At 44.8% G+C, this 20,863-nt stretch overlaps 1 protein-coding gene across 3 annotated transcripts in view; it reads left to right on the plus strand.

Annotated features, from left to right (window-relative positions):
• Positions 1 to 20,863, plus strand: part of LOC144099346 (uncharacterized) — a 156,622-nt gene that overhangs the window by 135,040 nt on the left and 719 nt on the right. For 2 of the 3 annotated variants that reach the window (XM_077632571.1, XM_077632573.1), the window contains exons 2-4: positions 14,853 to 15,007; positions 16,331 to 16,404; positions 17,021 to 17,092. In XM_077632571.1, the coding sequence (XP_077488697.1) occupies positions 14,853 to 15,007; positions 16,331 to 16,404; positions 17,021 to 17,092 (301 nt within the window). Of the gene's footprint in view, positions 1 to 810; positions 1,066 to 14,852; positions 15,008 to 16,330; positions 16,405 to 17,020; positions 17,093 to 20,863 lie in introns of those variants that run through there. The other variant, XM_077632572.1, reaches the window with a different exon arrangement.

Raw genomic sequence — 20,863 nt, forward strand, 5'->3', positions numbered from 1 at the left:
TCATGGTTTTTATCTCAGCAGCGTATAGTTAGGCACGCGTAGTACTTTTCCCCGACTTGCCAACGGTTTGTCTAGATTTGCATCCAACCAGAATCCGAAACCGTCCAGCGACGGACCTAATGGAGCACGTGTACACAAGGGCTCCAGTATCTTCCATTGCTGCCCAGCAGTAGTCATGCAGATAAACATTCTGTGTTTGCACGATCCATTTTTTGAGGGGCATTGTGACTACAGTGAGCACCCTGAACACGATATTCCTTGTTTCTTTTTGAACGCTCACTTAAACACTTACACAAGCGACTGTATTAAAATTACATGATGTGGCGTACATTTAAGGATCGCTGGTTAAAGGGGCAGCTTCTTCAGTCCTGAATGTGTGGCAGGTGAAGCCAATCGAGGAGTCTCAGAAGACATCACCCAAATGCTGATCTAATTGCTACAGTTCCTAAGAAAATTAGAACAAATATGATAACGTCAGTGTATGGGTGATATGGTATACTCAAGCTTAATAATTAAGTCAGGCTCTGGCCATTCTTAATGTGCTTTGGCAGAAGTGCGTTAAAATTAATGCCGACGTTGACATACGATAAGGACTCTGCCGCAGGTGACTTTTACACTCTAAGCGTTTCCGATTGTAAATCGCGGGGTCTAACCACTCGAAACGACATATGGCCCATGAAGAGCACCGTAGTAGAGGGCTCCGTAATATTTTAGAGCACCTGACATCGCGCAGGAAACTGACGTTTTTGTACTTAACCTCCACCGAAATAAGGCAGCGGCAGCTGGGATCGAACCCGCCACCTTGAGAACAGCAGTCCAAAGCCAAAGTCGATGAGCCGCTGCGGCGGGTCTTCTCAACCGCACAGTCATGTATGCCCATCCCGGAGTGCCAATACTAACGGGTTTCTGCTTAGAGATTTGAGAACTCGCATTTTGCGCATCACCTTGGAGGCGTCCTGCTGATATGCCAGGTGCGGATCTTTCACCCAAGCGTCTACAGCGTACAAAGACGCTGCCACGCAGATCCAACGCAGGACGAGAGAACGGAGGGCCACTGCTGACATGGTGAGTTCACCGGTTTTGCTAAAGGCTTCTCTTACTGTTTAAGTGAAGATAACCGCCTAAGCTGCGGTGAGTTTATGGCAGTGTTGTGGCTATATATGCTCTGTTTGCAACGCGGAAAAGTTTTCCAAACACAAGAAAAAACACTAGATAACAACTAGCAGGAAACCAGAGGTTCTGGACCGTCAGCCGCCAAAAGCAGGCACCAAGTGTTCGGCCTAGTGCGCAACGTGGCACAGGTTGGCAGCCAGGGGCGATGAACCAGGAGGCGGGTCGATGATCCCGGCGCGGCGAAGCGAAACATACAAGTGGCAAGCTGCCTTAGGTAAATGAAAGGTGTTTCAATGCACTATCAAAACTGACTTAAAATAATTGAGGCAAGCGTTACGACGTATTAGTACTCCGGTAACACGTCACGCATATAAAAACATTCTATGACAAGCCACAGAAAATTGGGATAACTGTTGTGTGGACGGCTTGAAGAGCATACGGCGCGAAAGATTAAGACAGGCGATAAGCAACATGACTAGCTCTGACTCAGAGCTAAAATATAGTTTAACACGTAAACAAAAAAAACGCGTTATCTAAGTACTAACACAGCTTCCTAAAAACATCCGTTTTTCAAGCGATCATTCCTAAACACGTAAAAACAAAAGAAACATACAAAATTAGCGTGTGTGGAACTCACGCCAGTGGGTTTTACCTCAGGCATGTAAAGGACATTCAGCTTGTTGATCTGTGTTAGGAAACAGAAATCTGCAGAAGCGCTTGTGTGGTTTAATAATCTTCTCTGAACTATATTTGGCTGCTATGGCGAGCCAACGTAAGGTTGTCATAAAAACTCTGAGACGGGCTTTACTTAAAGATTTTGCGGATTTCAGCACCGCTGGCTGGTCGCTTAACCCCACAGTACCTGTGATGCTACTGAGGACCGAGACGGTTGAGCGTACAGATACGACTGAGCTCTGCAGCGTTCTTGACAGTCTGTCGCTGACGGAACACTCAAAGCTGAACAAGTTAGCGTTGAACTCACACGCAAATGGCCGGGCGACAGCAGTCTTTCTTAAAATAAGATATGCCACGCGTGCATATGTAATCACAACTGTTTTCAAGAAAACTCTCGGGCCTTCTCTCTTTTTAGAGCCACCATAAGGTTATCCAACACAGAAATCTTTTCCTGTGTTCTAGGATGACTCGGAAACCCAGCAGCGTTTAACTTTATTTTCTGATCTTGAAAACGGGTCCACTTGACTTGATGATATTATTTTGTCAGGACCGATCGCGGCCTGGACAAAAGAATGCCATTTTTCGTCTACTGACCTAAGCAGTAGTTACACAAACCACAGAGAGCTCCTTCAACGCAGAAACACGCGAGAAACAAAAACTGTCAGCCATTTTGATCGCAAAAATTTTGCCACCGTCAACTAAAGACCGAGACCTTGTTGCCTATAAATTCGAAGCTGTAGATATAGACTCTCTTTTATAACAGTCACAACTCTTTTAGAAATATATAAAACCTTTATGCATGTTCTGCTGATCGTTCAGTCGGCGCTCTTATGGGCTACATTACGTAAGACGTGAAGAGAAGAGGCATGAAGCTCGAGACAAGAAAAAGAAAGAAGGCTCGCAGGTTTCTCGGTTAGCGCCATCCAGCGGCGCTTGGGGCCAAATTCTTAGACGCTCCTTGGCTCTATGAGGATGCCTTAAAATCTGTTCGCCTTCACTGAATTTTTAAATACGCCTTACTAAGGAGCCCTTAGTGGGTCTCCTTTGGAGAGTCGTTTTCATGACGTAGGCACGACGTTATCTTCATTTTTTCTCTTGCTGCTTTACCGGAACGCATGCTTCACTGCACGACCACTCGCTCTGCGCTTGCGTAGTAGGGGGTCTCCGGCGGCTGCGGAGATGCCGAGTTCGCAATGCACTACCGCTGCACTCCCGCTGCACTGTAAAACAGGGCACGTTGCCAGACAACTATGCTTTCTTGCCAAGCCATTAGAGCAATAAAACAGTACGCCTCAAATACAAAAACGAGCGTACACAGGGGCGCCTTGCTGAAAAGAGCCTTTAGGGTATGTGAATAAAAAAAAATATACAGATACGAATGCATAGATGTGTACTTGCTTTTGTTCAAATGTATACAAATATATTTCAATCTTTAGACGCAGATTCTCGCCACCAGACACGTAAAAACGGCTCCTGGTCACTTGGAGTGCCTCCTTAACCAAGGAGCGGATAAGGACGGCTCTAATGAAATTGGATAGCTTCCTTCAATGCTTCCTTGAGTTAAGAGAGAATGCAGGGCTCCCAATATGAGGTATAGAAACCGCCCAACTAAGGAACATTCTGAAATCTGGTCCTTGGTCTTTCACCACCATTCCCCCAACCCTTGAATAAACCTGGCCCAGGTTACAGAGTCACTGAGTACAAAGGCCTCGCTGGATCCAAAACAGGCGGCCAATTTTGGGGCATACGCAGCTTTGCCGCATCCTGCACTTTTATTGTTCAGAAAAAAAAATTAGTGCTAAGCAGAATTCTGTTGCAACTTCGCACGTACTCTGGAAAACGTGCAGACATTTCTAATTTGCTGTGCATATCTCATTACTTCTCATTAATCCTCATCAGGAAGAAACGAAACTGCAACATTTAAGCTGACAGCTCTAGAATGAAAAGACTTATGAATCCTTAGAAAATCAGACGCTCTCTCAGAATCGGGCATCAAGTGTGGGTGTGGAAGATTTATGGAAAACTTCATATGCGAATAACTTACGGCTACATTTTGGCAGCAGACTTCTTTAGGAATTACGACCATAAATGACACTCTTTTTTTATGCCGTGCTAAAAATCCTGACCAAGAAAACCACGCCAAGACAATAGGATGACGAGCCAAAAAAATTGCTCCAAGCCTTGAGCCAGCCATGGAAACAAAAAGAAAACGATGCACAACACAACAGGCGACAGTCAGTGGAGTCCTCGATACCGGTACCTACTATTCTATCGCTAGCGAGTGTTTCGGGGCACATTTGTAAAGGAAAGGACAGCCACATGGCACATCCTGAACCGTAGGAAACCGGAGGCCACTGAATAAGGCCCACGAGGAGGCGGTGCGTTCAGGAGTAATGGTCAATAGGCGCATGCACGTTGCATACCTAGCAATTCTGGACAAAAGCATTTCTGAGCGGGAAACCTTTTATGAAAGCACGTTTTTCATATATTGTAAGATTTCACTATAACAATCAATATATCCGCAGATCACCCGACGGCAGTCTTGTATTTTTTTTTCTATTCATGTTTTTGCTATTGTCAAAAGCGTTCCTCATTGGTTTTCTAGGGCAGTCTTAACTGTTCGATGCGATCGATGGAAACGCTTTCAAATAAAGATTTTGCTACATATCAGAACAATAGGCCATTACCTTCAATATTTCTGTAACAGTGTCTTACCATTTCCCAATTTTCAAAATTTGTGCCAGAGAAAGCTGAACGTGAAATCATCATCAGCCTGACTACGCCCACTGCAGGACAAAGGCGCACATACAGTAAGAATCAATATGCAAGTAATAACGTAAGACTTAATCTACTCGGATCAAGTCCTCATCCACAGTCGAACGAAGTTGTCCAGCATACAGGTAGTTGGCCCCTTGATTTCCCCTATTCTTCACCGCCACTTTGTTGGGAAAGTAAGTGGTTGTCGTGTCAGAAAAAAAAGAAAGAAAAATATTCGGTTTGGCCAGCCGACACAAGTTTACCTTCATATTTTCGCTGACATTACATTTAGATCTTCGTAATGTTAAGTCAGTGTTCCCGTGACGTCACCTCAGTCATAGCCTTCCTCTTCAGCACAGGTTAGTCACGTTTCAGTGGACGAAACCTCAGCCCTGAATACGACCAATGATGCGGGCTCCCGAGTGCACTGGAAAGGTTACCACTCCACCATGTTCGTTCAATTACCGCCGGTGTCAGCGTAGCCAACCAGAGGAAACACAGCGACAATGAACAGGTATCATTCTACCGGGTGTTACAAGGAAGGCTAAGTAAGTTTCAGAAATAGGATTTTTGAGGCAGAAATATGGCTTTTGCCGCATAGTATTGCCAGCGTTGGCTGTCGCGAGAAAACCGGTGAATCATCTTATCTAGTAAGATGTTTAATTAATTTCCAATAAATAACTTTTAACTATTAGAGTTCGGCGTCTAGTTGCACTTAAAGATATGTAGCCGGCCGTTAGTAACAGCGATATCAGTTTTTGAAATTTCGAAAACGCGATCACCCTCGCCGCTGTGGCTCGACAAAATTTGGCTTTTTCGACTAGTTACGTGCACTGGAGTGCTTTCTTTTCCAGCATGCTTTGCAAAGCGCATGCATATTCGCACGATGCTGCCAAATTTGGTCGAGCCACAGCGGCGAGGGTGATCGCGTTTTCGAAATTCCAAAAACTGATATGGCGGCTACTAACGGCCGGCTACAATCCTCTAATTGCAACTGGACGTCTAACTCTAATATTAAAACGATAATTATTGGAAATTAGTTAACCATCTTACTAGTTAACATGATTCACCGGTTCTATGGTGCCCGCCAATCCTGGCAATACCATGCCGCAAAAGCCATATTTTTGCCTCAGAAATCCTATTTTTGAAAATTACCTAAAGTCTTCCTTGTAACACCAGGTATACCAAGGAGCTGAATGCGCGGTTTCACAGTGAACAAAAGTTTTTGAAATATGTATCGAAAAATCCATTTCATGTGACTTTGTGTTCTATTCTTAGTGCAAAAATTTTACGGCGAGGCTATAGAAAAAATTCTGGCGTGCCATCCTGTTTCTTTCTTCTTTTTTTCAGAGCCCCTGAAATCAGCGACGTGGCTTTAGGTTTAGCTTGAGGATATAGTCTCCCAGTTAATGCTTGAAATGTCGTCACTCATTCCTAAGACTCGAGTAGTAAAGCGCAGTTTTTTTTTCGGGGGGGGGGGGCGGGGGGGGGCATGATTTGTTACATAGCACCACTGTTTTTGTGCCATAAACGTACCGCTAAATGTGCTGCATGTTTTTCGTGTGGTCTTTCCCGTCAAGAGTTCGCGTTCACGCTGACAATTCTTTTTTTTTTCGAAGACCTAAATACTGGAAAGTATTCGAGGGGGTAACTGTGTAGTCTGTACGGAGCGCTGAACGTTGGTAGAAACAAGGTAGCACATGAACAGAAAGATAAACTGACATTTGGAAACTTATCCTTTATTTTTAAGGGGGACGGATTAAGAATCGGGGCGTTTAAACTCCGCGGCACCAGCACGGATGTAGGGGTGCATTTCCACAAGAAACTATGTGCGAATAGCGCATCACATAAAGTAGTTTGCAGTGCTACAGAGTCATTGATCCTCAGTATGCACGAGTTGTCGACCTTCTTGCACCATGCATGGCAGGTTCTCAAAGGTCACCAACCTCGACCGGTGCCTCGTGCGAGTTTTTTGCGCGCCTGTGCCACACGGAGTGTGTATCGTTAGAGTGCACCACCTGCGCGATCGGCGCCACAAAGGATTCAGGTGGCGCAGTACAGCGCAATGTGTGCACAACGCACAGCAGAAACTATGCTAGCAAGCAAAATAGACGATATAGCGGTTCAACGAACCTTACCTAATGAGCTGGCGGGCGAAAGCCGTGGGTCGGTAGTGTTCAGCGTGGTATAAAAGGGAGACCCATTAGCTTTGCAGCGCCGTGAGAGCTTCCGCTTTGAACGCCTCAGTGTTCTTCCGACGCTGTCTGAAGCCTGTACCTGCAGCTTTTTAATTTTTTTGTGTGTTTTGGAGCAGTAAATCGTGTTAGCCATGGCCTCAGTCGTGTTAATGGTAGTAGTGATCTGCGCGAGTATCGCCTGTAGCCTCGCGGGGTACAATCCAGACGAGCCACTGAGTTGGAGGCCCGAGCTTGGCATTTACCAGGACGTTAGCAAGGTGAGACTGCTCTTCTCTACGCTTTGGAAAATGTGTTCGGGGGGATTATACATCTCTGCTGTTCTACAGTATGGACACTTTGATAGAATGGAGCACCTGAATGCGAGATATAATAAAAATCGACTAGGAAACTTGGTTTCCTGTTTCTCTGGCCGAAAACTTTCTCTCTATGAATCTTTTCTGCAGCGTAGCATACATTGACGATGGCATTTGTAGCATGCAAGGGCTTAATCCGATTATTAAAATCATCATCAGCCTGACTACACCTACTGCAGGGCAAATTCCTCTCCCATGTCTCAATAATTAACCCTGTGCTTCGCCATCTGCGCCCACCCATACGCCTGCAAACTTCCTAACCTTATCCGCCCACTGCTACGCTTGCCTTCTCTTGGAATCCAGTCCATTACCCTTAAGGACCAGCGGTTATCTTGCCTTCGCAATACATGCCCTGCCCAAGCCCATTTATTCCTCTTGATTTCTACCAGGATGTCATTAACCCGCGTTTTTTCCATCACCTACTCTGCCCGCTTCAAGTCTCTTAACGTTACACCTATCATTTTTCTTTCCGTGGCTCGCTGCGTTGTTCTTAACTTAAGCTGAACTCTTTTCGTTAGCCTCCACGTTTCTGCCCCTTAGGTGAGTACCGGTAAGATACAGCTGTTGTACAGTTTTCTCTTGGCGGATATTGGTAAACTGCCATTCATGATCTGAAAGAACCTGCCATGTGCGCTCGGCCAGATTCTTATCCTTCTAGTTATTTCCCTCTCATGAGCCAGATCCGCTGTCACTACCTGCCCTAAGCAGTCGTATTCCTTTACCACTTCCAGCACCTCACTGCCAATTGTGAACTGCTGTTCCCTTGCTAGACTGTTGAACATTACTTTGGTTGTCTGAGTGTTAATTTTTAGACCCACCATTCTGCTCTGCCTGTCTAAATCATCGCTCATGCTTTGTAGTTCATCTCGTGAGTGACTCAGCAAGGCAATGCCATCATTGAATGGCAGATTATTTAAGTATTCTCCTTTAACTCTCATCCCCAACTGTTACCAATTCATGCCTCGGAATACCTCCGGTAAACAGGCGGTGAATAGCATTGGCGAAATCGTATCTCCTTGCCTGACGCTCTTCTTTATTGGAATTTTATTGTTGACTTTATGGAGGGCTATGGTAGCTGTGCAGATATATTAAGACGCCTTTGTTTCGGGTCTTATTTTCTCCGTAATTGGAAGAGGTACGTGAAACCGGGCGATACATTTTTTTTATGTTTAACTCGGATACAAATTGGGTTATTCAGGAAAAAATCAGGGTTACGTAGGAAAAGTTTAGCGTGCTGCGCACGTTTTCAATTTTTTTTTTACTTTCTGTGCTCATTTTGTTTGTATTTCCTGTGTTCACGCAATTTATTCATGTTTTGTTCACCGTTATGAATTGTTTACCATCCTGACCTGTTATGACTTACGGGGGAATCTGCAGCAATGTCAAATATTCCTTTTGTTGTTGATGACATTCCCTCCGTGCGCTGCTTCTGCCGCTCTATCAGTATGTAGGGGTGTACCCTCTGTCAGGCTAGTCATAGGTTTTTTTGGTACACTCCTAACATTTACGATGTTGAAATAAATGTATTTATATTTGTAATTCCAGCTTCTGGAGTAGTTTTTTGCCTGAAATATTTACAAATATATTAATTAGTAAATTTATCATGAGCGCTCGTTTTTTCTGAGGAAACTAAACTTCTCATTTTGTGCACTATTTAATAAACAATATATAACTAGCAAGTATCGCTGGAAACTGCTTAAAAAAAGGATAATAACAATTTTTTTAAAAACTGAAATAATTTTGCCGAAATCATTACCATCTCAGGACCAGCACTTCTGCGTCCGTTCAAGACCAGCCTGCATTTGTTTATGCATCGAGAGAAGATTCCTCCAAAATAACAGGGCGCCATTTTAAACGCACAAGAGCCTTGCAGCAGGACGGCTTCAGCGTGGGTAGCGCTTCATGCAACGTTGCCAATAAGACCCATATAGTCAGAAGCTGTGCCTTGGCCTCTGCCTCCTAAAACTACTTTTCGAACTAATCCTAATATTTAGCCGCATCATGTGTCACAAGCTTTAAATGAGTTTTATAACCCGTACCTAATAGGAATCACCTTTTTCTCATAACCACAAAGTATTAGCTCATTTTGGTATGGTTCTTGCAAAAATAAACACTGGAGATGCCCACAACAGAAGATTTCCCGATTACGCGGATGAATAAACCGATAGGTAATGTCTGCGTCACTATCAGTATAAGTAAACAATGAATAGAATTCTTTATTAATTTGTATCTCAAAGGCCCGCAAGGGGGAAATACATGAGGAGTAGGCTCACATATATTAAGTGATTAGTTCGACTAATGCCTTGAAGTGGTAAGGGGGGCTATAGTACAGTTTCCATTGAAAAATCGTTCACCTCTCTGGCAGTGTGGCTGAAGAACGACTTGAGATGGGCAGAGGTGGATGCTCGAGATGGATGTACGGCTTTCGGGTGATTAGCACGGCGTGGATGAAGGTGGGCTGGGAGGACAACGGGAGTGCTCACGACTGAATGGTATAATTTATGATAAAGACGGCGCGATTCAAGGCAGGAGAGGTTAGCTCGAGATTTTAGGGATGGAGCGCTGGTGCGGTAACAATAATCAGAATATACGAAACGCACCGTGCGATTCTGGACGGATTCCAGCACTTTGATAAGGTTGACTGGATGGGGGTTCCAGATGGTCGATGCTTATTCAAGTTTCGGCCTGACTAAAGTTGAGCAGGCGGTTAGTTTTACTTTGCTGAGAACGAAGTATGCCGTATTTTGCGCTTTGGCGGGAACCAGCACCAGTGGATTCTGGAGGTATTATGAAACTGTTCTACAGCTCTTGGTACAGTAGGGTGACTTTTTGAGCTTGTTGGTAGTACATAGCTTCAAAACACTGTAGCGCAACCAAACACGAGGACAAAAATGAACAGAGGGAACACAACGAGCGCTAGTCTCCAAAACCTTTATTGTTCTCAAGCAGCACATTTATACGCCAGAAAGAACACGTAGTAAGCTTTGCACAACATTATCGCGTTCGCAAAAAAGCGAGGTCTTTATCAATCAGCAAGATGGCAGGCGTACTAACACATGTGTGACCTGAACCATTTATCTTCTCAGCTTCAATGATTTCTCATGTTAACCTATCTCTGCATTTAGCAATGACAACACATTTATACAGAAAAGCTTTGCATGTTTTTGTCTCGCACGAAAGAATATGTTCAACGAGCTTCCCTCATTCCTGTTCTTGATATTGCGAGCATAATTCATTAGCCGCTCATTTCCTGTTGCCCTATATATTTGTTACCACAAGATAAGGGAATCTGATACAGCGCTCTGATTTAGCGCTGGTGGTATTCCCTCTGGTCATTTTTGTCCTCTTCTTTGGTTGCGCTATAGTGTTTTGAAGCTCTTAGTAGCTGCATATTTTCATTGAACGCAAATATTTCACAATTTCCCGCAAAACTTTCCATCGCTCGCTTTCTGTGCGGGACCATTGAGAGTTATCCTTTTTTTCGGGCCTGTTGTGATGCCGCCATGCTCTACGCCTTCTTTCAATTAGTTCAGCGGTGTCCTGATGGTTTGAGCATCTGCCTCGTGCGCTGGAGGTGCTGCGTTCAATCCCCAGCTCCATCGTGCACCCGTTGGTTTTAAATTAGGGCGCAAGCTTTTTCGTGGCCTGATGCCTCGTTTTTCCGTGCTTAAAGGCTTGACTTAAAAGGCATTTGGCCCCACGTCGAATAATCCGAACACCTTGGCGTTGGCGCTCTTTGGCCGAGCTTTTGCCATTAAAACCATGACATCATTGTCATATTCTTCTCCTTTCGAATTTTTGCGATTACCACCGGGCGATTCCGGATTAATCCTCAATTAAATTAGCGCTTTAGAGGCGCCAAAGAAATAAGAAGCCTAAAGGTGCCAGCGTGTTTGTGATATCTGACTGCATTAATCATTTTAAGCAGGCCGTGTGCGTATATTTGTATAGACCGATTACCACCCAGTGAAATGAGCTGCACTGTTGGCAGATTTGTTTTAATGCGTAAGCACTAGAAATTCCACTCAGATGTTTAGCCCTCGTCTCTGAGGTTCCTCGGTGTGTCCACCGCGTTGTGGGCTACCTAACTTAGAGTTATAATATAGTGTTACTGCTGTTATCTCGTGCAAAGTTTTAGGATTTTTGTACCCCACTTTCTTGCCACTGAATTAGTTTAGCGGCGAGCTACACACACGGCAAAACGTCACCTCATGTTTTTCTTTACGGCCTAAAGCAAAGATAATTGTTTTCTTGTTTCCTGCAAAGCACTGGCCTTGTTTTATCTCTCTTTAGAATGGCCTAAATGTATAGAAGGAAAACATCGATTGGCGAATGGCGCGATGAAGATGTGAAGGAAGCTCTGGAGAGCATCAAACAGTGCCCCTGCTACCAAGTGTATTGGTCTCCCTAAACAACCCGCCCCATTAAACAGTTAGGGAAACGAGGGAACATGAGGGAAGAAAACGCTCGAACTTTCGAACCAAAGCACCGCCCCTTTTCTGATGAACACGGACGGCTACATGTACAGCACATGGATAATGGAGCAAGCTCTTGTCGACAGGGAAGATGCGTAGTAGCCGTGGCAATTAAACACGGAATGTTCACGTGTCGGAGCTGGCAGCCTAGTTAAGCCGGGCATGGGTTTGCCTTTTATGAACTGTGGGTTTTGAAGTAGGGGAGATAAATGCCTTCTCCCCACTTAATCGCGGCTGACTAATTTCAAAACCGTCAGACCCCACCCCCTGATGACGCAAGATCTCCATGTCGGGACTTGCTCTGAGGGAACAGAGAAACGACACACTGGCTGACACAAACAAGGCATTTATTGCTACAACAACAACCACGCCAGCTAGCAACAGAATACGCTGAGGAATCGAGGTCGTCCGACTCACCAGCAAAGTTACGAGCGAATGTTCGCCCACACTAGGACAGGGGATACTCCGAAGCCGGACGGGACAAGAGGCGGGAGCAAGTCTCCCCGCCACTTACGCGCTCCGCTGGCGAAGAGCGGAGCCGCGGACGACACGTCCGCTCGCGCCGACGATCCAGCCGAAGTCTCATGCTGCGCGCTATGTCCCGCGCGCGCGCAGCAAGCAGTTAAAGTTCCTTGATAATATACAAGCAGTCTCTCTGTGGCGCCCTCCCTTGTTAGTTACGGTAACCAACCAGGGAATGCTCCCCTCCCTTGAGGCGATGCTGTTGCTGCAGGGTGCATAGCGGGAAATCTAAACTAAAGGGGGGTGCGGGGGGCGTCCCCACAGAACTTCAAACTTCGCTTATTGCGCGCTTTTCTCTTCCAGAATGTCTTATTGCTCGCTAATCTGGGGAACGAGCACGCATGATTTTTGTAAGCTGATTACTCTACAGATGCGAGTCTTGCGTATATTTGAAAATAATCAAGGGCATGCGCGATATTTACGGGATCCGCTCTTAAAAAGTATTCACTGATAACGGCTAACCAAATATACTGCTATGGACTCTTGCATTATGTCGAAAGCAACAATCTTTAGTGTGTAGCAAACCACTCTGCAGATTATTGCTTCCGTGCGCACAGCGCAAAAACTATGGTTAGGAGAAACTGCGAAAGGCAACATATTCAATTCCAAATACTGTCTGCCCTAAATCGCCAGGAAAAAATGCTAGATTTCAACAAGCCAATTCCCCAAAAGTTGATGAGGGTGGTAATTTGGGCCTGTAATTTGGGGTAAAACGCCACAGTTCGCTCTTTTTAACATCATAAAATTTTACTGGGTTCCGCATAAGCTCGGCGTTCAGCATCCACTGAGTGAGGCGGCAGATCGGTACCAAATCATTGTTATATTTTTTGTTGACACTTGAGAATAGTAAAAGTCTCGCGGTGATTTGAAAATTTGTGCTGCCATTCTTCCCTACTCCTCAATTCTGGTGACTGGAGAGGGTTTTCTGCCATATTTCCTGCCGGGTTGCTACAGATGACTCAGACAAAAAAAAAATAATGTGTATGTACGCGCAATATGTGAGCAAAAAAATGTGATTTCAGATTGCGGAGTGGCCTAGGAATGGGGGTTGCCTATGGATGAACACCGGGTTTACAAACATGTGGGTGCTGTACCTCACCGGAGGCTAACCAAAGGTTATAGAAGGATATCGTTTGCACCGAGGCTGTGTGGTTCGCTTGTCATGCCGTTTGAAAACTGTCTTGAGTGTTAAGCCGTCTAAGCTGTAGTGCTTCGCGACCAAATGTGGAGCAGGCGGCAGAGAGTCGGGCTTCATGAGAAGATTTCGTGATTCAGAGAAACACGCAGTGGATAGAACACCTTTTGGAGGCATGCGTGGCTTCGAAACACACAACTATCCCGGCGTTTTAAAACATATCTGCTTCGAAATGGCGCTTCATACTTTTAAGTGCTCTTCTTAAAAGTACTCTCCGGGTGTTAACGAACGGACAATTTCATAGATGCACCGTCGAATGAGAAAATTATTCTGGAAAGTTTTGTTCACAACTGTATCCATTGGCGGCGCTCACTTCCGGTACCCCACCCCGTGGGTAGCTCCTGCACTAACATATTGCGTCTTTTAAAAAATTTCTTCCGGTCTGAAATTTCATACTTGTATGCGCTGTTTGGAATGTGCTGGGCTTTAGCTCACAAAGGCGTAATCTTATAGCTGCAATGCGAAATAAGTAAACTACTTTTCAAACTTTTGTCTGGATGCATTCCTGCGGACCCTCAGATGTTAGCCCGGATGGATGGATGGAAGGTAGGAGCATCCCCTTTGAAACGGGGCAGTGGTTGTTGCCACTATGCTCAGTTTTTTTTCCTTTCTTTTTCTTTACTCTGCTGGAAGTTGTTAATACAATTCGCCATTTCCTTTAAATGGCAAATTGTATTAACCCCTACCGGAGACAGCAGCGCCGCCGCACCTTGCTTACGGCGCAGATCGGGGTTGGTCTATACCACGTGTTTCAGGGAAAACTTCAAGTAATTTTCAAAAATATTATTTTTGGGTTAAAAATATGTCTTTTGTGGTACAGTATTACCAGTGCTGGCGGACACCAGAAAACAGGTGAATTGCGTTTAGTAAGCTGGTTAAATAATTACTGATAATTATCTTTTTAATTATCACACCTAAGGAACTGGTTGAAAATAGAGATTTGTAGCCGGTCGTTAGTAATAGTCACATCAGTTTTTTAGAACTAATAAAATGCTATTACTCTCGGCGCTCTGGCTCGACAAAATATGGCCACATCGTGTCAAAATACATGCGCTTTCGAAAAGCATGGCGGCAAAGTAAGCTTTCCAGTGCACGTAACTAGAAAAAAATCCAAATTTGTCGATCCACAGTGCCAAGGGTAAACGCGTTTTCGAAAGTATAAAAATTTTTATGGCTATTACTAACAACCGGCTAGAAATCTTTAATTGTAACTAATAATAATAATAATAATAATAATCAAGAGCCACATAAGACTGCTGGTTAAAAAGTCAATTATTAAAAATTAGTTAATCTGCTAGCTAATTAACACGATTCACCGGTTTTCTGCTGCCCGCCAACACTTGTAATACTATGCGGAAAAAGCCATATTTTTTGTCTCAACGAACAAATTTTTGAGAACTACTTAGTGTTCCCTGAAACACCTGGTACATCATCCAACTGCGTCAATACAGGGAAACTGTGCGAGACTATACTCGCCGCGCTTAGCGTTTTTTGCAGCGCGACCTTCATGGCTTATGGCGCTAGATGTCGCTCGTAATCCCTACCGATACAATGCTCGCCGCAGTGCGTGTCCCCTGGCACCACCTGGTACGTGATGTACCGCAACACGGAGCAGGGAGGATTCGGACCCGACGACGGCTGTCTCAGGGACACCCAGATAGGCGAGGAGGTCGACGGGAAAGCCCGCTTGCGCTTCCGCTACGGTGCCGGACAGGAATGGTGGGTGGCTCCCTCTGCAGTGTGCACCAAGCAGCTTTCCTCTCTCTTTGAACCTCGTCCGTTCCTCGCCTGTGTCGTCAAATCATCGTCATACCAAGGGCGCATTGCACTGCACGCCTGTATTTTAGTTTTTCAAACAAACAAGCAAACAAAAACAAACAAAAGAAAACACATCAGTTCTGCACCTCAGGTGGCTCTGGAAGTCGGAGCTGTTTCAAGAAAAGGGTAACAAATGGGGTGCTCTTCTCAGCATCCTGAGTTGGTTACTTTGTTTGAATTTATTTATTTATTTGTTTATTTGAAAATACCTGCAGAGACGCGAGGGCATTTTTAGAGTGGGGAATATACGTAGTGCATGCGTAAGGCAAGTGCAAGAATAAAGAAAATCACATAACAAAAGTAATAAAACAAGTAAAGAGAAACAAGACAAAACAATTACAAAAATGGCGACCGCAGCAACCGTTATACATTCAATAACAAGGCTCAAAATAAGCTTCCCGCCCCATCGGCTGATTAACTCAAACGTTCTCGCGCCTTACAGTGAGATTATTTGCAGTCTTGGTGAGAATACGCATTCTGCCATGTATGTATTTAGCAGGATACCCGTCATAAGACTCTGTTGAATGTTTCGGTGCGTGCATAGGCACATCATTATCCCTGACTGCACCCACTGCAGGGCAAAGGCCTCTCCCATGTCTCTCCAATTAACCCTGCCCTTTGCCAGCTGCATCCACCCTTTGCCTGCAAACTTCTTAATCTCATCCGCCCACCTAACCTTCTGCCGCCCCATGCTACGCTTGCCTTCTCTTGGAATCTACTTTTTTACCCTTAAGAGCAGCGGTTATCCCGCCTTCGCATTACATGCCCTGCCAAGCCCATTTCTTCCTCTTGATTTCGACTAGGATGTCATTTACCCGCGTTTGCTCCCTCACCCACTCTGGCCGCTTCCGGTCTCTTAACATTACACCTATCAATATTATTTCCATTCCTAGCTGCGTTGTCCTTAACTTAAGCTCAATCCTTTTTGTTAGCCTCCACATTTCTGCCCCGTAGGTAAGTACCGGCAAGATACAGCTGTTGTACACTTTTCTCTTGGCGGATATTGGTCGTAAAGGTCATAGAGGAATTATTGCTGCGTTCACGGCTGCAAATTATTTTGTCCTACATTAATTGCAACGCTGTGACATTACTAATATATTTCAGTAATCAGAACCAGAAATCTTCCTTCGTTCTTTTGCGCATAATAAATTTGTTACATCTGTCTTTACGCTCACCTCAGTGTTTCATAGAAAAAACTGACACTGTATTTCCGATTCTTTGCAGGAATTCAACATTGAAATACAGGTCGTCTGAGGGACAAACAGGCAAGAACATTGTCGAGATTCTGCTCGATGGAGGTAAGTACCACGCGCAGAAGATATTTTGTGCTAGAAACAAAAATAAATTACGATTCGCATATACAGGGATTAGGCCAGAACACAGGGAAGCTTTAGAAGGAAAATCTAGAACGCGTTTAAATATTACAACAGTACTCGATTTTATTGCAGCCATGCTAGTCTCTTTATTTTTTTTTTTTGAAGCGACACTCAAGAATTTGAGGACATTAGCTTGGCTTACGATTTTTGTCTTCTCTTGGTGCCAGCCTGTACTTCGACATTCTACAATAAGACGACGTTCAGCGGAAGCCACCATCTTACAGTGCCCTATGTGGCCTGGTCTCAGGTTTCAGGAAAGATCTGGCTAACTTAGTGAGATCTAGATGTTATAAATGCCGACCATTAACTAAGAATGTTATCCTATTAAATGCAAGGCTTCTTGCAAAACTTTAACCTACTACACTTTTTTTTTCTTTTCAAGACACTGCACCATTTTATTCTGCTGCCTTTGAAGGCTCCAAGGTGGCATTTTCAGCTTTATTTCACGCAGACACACAGCGCGCGAGCTTCTTAAAGCACCTGGATGATATTCTGAAAAAGCATTATTAATTGCGTGTTCATCTCCTCTTCTACTCAGCCCCTAAGCCGGCGCTGTACGACCTGCTGTTTGTGGACTGCAAATACTGCAAGGTCTTGAAGAGTCAAACAGGTGAGTACCTTGCCTTGAAATGCAATGGCTCTGCATAACTACAAATGCCACTAGGAGCAGTTTTCCCAAAGCGCTAGACATTCCGGGCTGTACTAAGGCAAAATTACGACGTATTCCAATCTCTGTGTTATATTTACTAATTTGTTTATTCGCAACTCCTGTAGCCCGACCAAGGTAGAATTGTAAGGACAGTATATTATTAAGTCCCATACACAACATAAGCTAACGATTCGCACAATGTAAAAAAATAAACGATGAATGGCAGGCACAGGAAAGACAAACAGGGGAAGTAACTGTGCATTAACATACGTCAACAGACTAACTGTAAAACGAAAAAAAAACTAAAAGGAAAAAAAGACTGAAAATTGGGCAACAGCAACCGGACATCCATGCACGCCTCAATTCCGCAGGCAGTGCCCGGAACATTGTCTCGGATCGGCATTCAAGAGAGAAAAAAAGGAGATGCAAAATTCCGCAAGGGCGCTTCCCACATAACTAAGTTGCCATAACATATGTAGATAACGGAGTTCTCTATAAAACAACCACTAGGGCTGCAGGATAGGCGCCAATTGTATGGGTGGAATGCATGAAACGTTTTTTCGAAGAATGAAACACCCCGCCGCGGTGGCTCAGTGGTTAGGGCGCTCGACTACTGATCCGGAGTTCCCGGGTTCGAACCCGACCGCGGCGGCTGCGTTTTTATGGAGGAAAAACGCTAAGGCGCCCGTGTGCTGTGCGATGTCAGTGCACGTTAAAGATCCGCAGGTGGTCGAAATTATTCCGGAGCCCTCCACTACGGCACCTATTCTTCCTTTCTTCTTTCACTCCCTCCTTTACCCCTTCCCTTACGGCGCGGTTCAGGTGTCCAACGATATATGAGACAGATACTGCGCCATTTCCTTTCCCCAAACAACCAATTATTAATATTAAGAATGAAACAAGCAAGTACTGGCTGCTTTGCTTCAGCTGGAAACGTATGGTCGGCCATCTATGTTGTGGCACCTATGTTATGTAGGAAAGCGCCCTTGCTGAATTTTGCTTATATCCCAGTGTGTACTATGCCACCAGAATGACAAGAGCCAATTGGTCCACGCGAGCCGCAGAGGCCAGCCACTCCTGTCGATTGGTAGAGGGGCGGTCGAGGCACTGTGGGGAACGGATGGCCACGTTGGATCTGGGGCAGGGGTAATGAGGTCAGAAGGGCTCGGAACGCAAAGTGTATAGGAACAGCTATGCAGGGAAGAAGAATCTGGAGCCGGGCCGTATCCAAGAGGGGACCCGAGGGAGCCCGGATGGCCCCGAAATCGCGCTCAGCCCCTCCCCCCCCCCCCCCCCCCCTCCGGGCTTCACCGTATACAGCTGTCTCGGTCACCTTCCGAAAAACAAAACATTTTGGCTGCGAGCCCGATCTGAAGGATTCAACAACACAATCAGGCAGATTTTTTCGTTCTTTGAAGGTGTGTGGAAAGAAAGACCGCTTGAAAACGTTAGTGCGGCACATTATCCCGCGCATCTTTCATTCATGATCGCAGATTCTGGATATAAAATGTGGTAGTGATTAAATTTAAGGGCGAATAGCAGATTAACCGAAATAAATGGCATAAAGACATAAAGAAATTCTAACCTAATTCGTAGTCCATCCTTATCTAGAGAGTCCCACCTCAGTTCCTGATTTACAAACTTGCTTCGAACACTGAAACAATAGTTGTTGCTCGCAAACCGCACTGCACGATTCTAAACACGCTGCAGCATTGTAAATTGAATCCCGACTCGACGATCCTAAACTGCACCGGCGTACTCCGTAATTGGTCTGGTCTTTGTGAAATATAAAAGTTCTTTAACTTTCTGAAGAGCATCCCTGAAACTGCGTTTTATAAACATTAGCACTGTTGAAGCCTTTGTTGACAAATATTCGACCTGCTCTATCGAGGTGAGGTTAGGCCAGAAAAAAATGGCTGGCAGTTTAGCATTGTTTACCATGAAATATCGGCCGAAAGAACATATATTTGCAGGGACACCACCGCCACGTGCCTCAAAGCGCGATTGAGGTGTCCACAGACCCAGGGAACCTGTTATGCGCGTCTTCAGCTTTTTCATCGTCAATGCCAATTTACCCAATGTACGCCAAAGGCTGTGCTTCAGTGCCGCGTTTCTGCAGCAGTGTTGTCAACACCAACGCGTATTGCCGTGCTTCTGCCACAGCATTGTGCGCGCCAACGCATGCATATCTCTCTCGTCACTACCGCCACATAGCTCTAAGCGCGATTATTAGTATAATAGTACAATTTGTTGACAAAGATGACGATGTGCAATGCGCAGAGCAAGGGTATGTTGCAGTTTAACATGACACGTGATCGACTGCGGTGGTAGCATAGCGCTCTCGTGCAGTGGCCAGCGAAGCTGATTTGTTCGCGCCGCCTTATTTATTTATTTCACTTGGCGCACAAGCATAGCGAGATCTTGCTCAGGGCTCACCCATCGGAATAGTGCTTTCGCATTAATAAACACCAATATATATATATATATATATGTGTATGTATGTATGTATGTATGTATGTATGTATGTATGTATGTATGTATGTATATACATAACTTGTCATTTTAGATAGAGGCTGGTTGCTTAAAAGGTACTTAGACGCAGCTGGGGTACGTTTTCGCTTAAGGGGAATGTAGTAGGATTTTGCAGCATTCAAATCTATGTTCCATTTTACGCCTTGAGTACGGACAATTTGTGCAGATCATATATGTCAGATGGGGTTTTTATTGAACAGTATAAAACACTGTCTTCTGTCTACAGTCACAACTGGCAACTAATATTTCCCACTATGTCACCGACATGTATTAAGGACATAAAGGACGCCAACACAGGCCCCTGCAGGACGCCAGAAGTGACTGTTGTAATGTCTGAAAAGCAGCCATTAAGAAAGACTCGTTGCTTTCCCCCTTAAAGATTACTTTTTATGCATTGAAACATTTCGTTTCCAATTGAAAGAAAACACAGCATGTCAGGTAACAGGGCGCGTGGAGCTGTTTGAAGGCCTTTTTTGAAGTCTAAGAACACACAGTCCACCTGTTCACGGCTGTCGAAGGCAAGAAAAGGGTCATAAGTGAATTCAGCCAGCTGTGTTGTGCATGCGCGGGTGGCACTAATACCCGTTTGGGAATCGCTGAATAATTTGTTTCATTCGATTTGTTTTATAAACGCACCGTAACAGATGTGTTTCATTATTCTACAACAGCTACAAGCAAGGGAAATAGGCCTCTAGTTTGCGACACTATTTCTTGAACTACCATTCGGACGCGAGACAACGGCAGCCATTTTTCACTAGTCACTCAGAAAGTCAGTTTTAAGTGATTTATTAAACAAAATAACTAAATAATGAGCAGCCATCAGACCAAGCCCGCAGGACATACGAAAGCAGGACATCAGGCCTGCCAGCAGAACGAGGTTTAATATCCTGATGCGGCTTTACAATACCGTTGCGTGTAATAGTCAGGTCAGACATAACAATACTTAGTGTCTTTGCCACTGTGGAGGGGTCTACCTGAGTAGGTCGAGTGAAACCCGAATGGAAGTAAGTGTTATGTGAACAGGCCTCCTAGTAGTACTCACCCACCATATCACCGTTACAATGCACTAAGTTCGGGAGGCCTGCAGGTTCTCTTCCTTGAGATTTCAAGAATTTTCACATTTCCATATAATTTTTCCGCAGCTCAGCTCCAAAGCATTAAAATAGTCGCGCTTGGCTATCGTATTCTTAATTTTTATTT

The sequence above is a fragment of the Amblyomma americanum genome, chromosome 7 (assembly GCF_052857255.1).
Source record: "Amblyomma americanum isolate KBUSLIRL-KWMA chromosome 7, ASM5285725v1, whole genome shotgun sequence".
NCBI classification, from domain to species: Eukaryota; Metazoa; Arthropoda; class Arachnida; order Ixodida; family Ixodidae; genus Amblyomma; species Amblyomma americanum.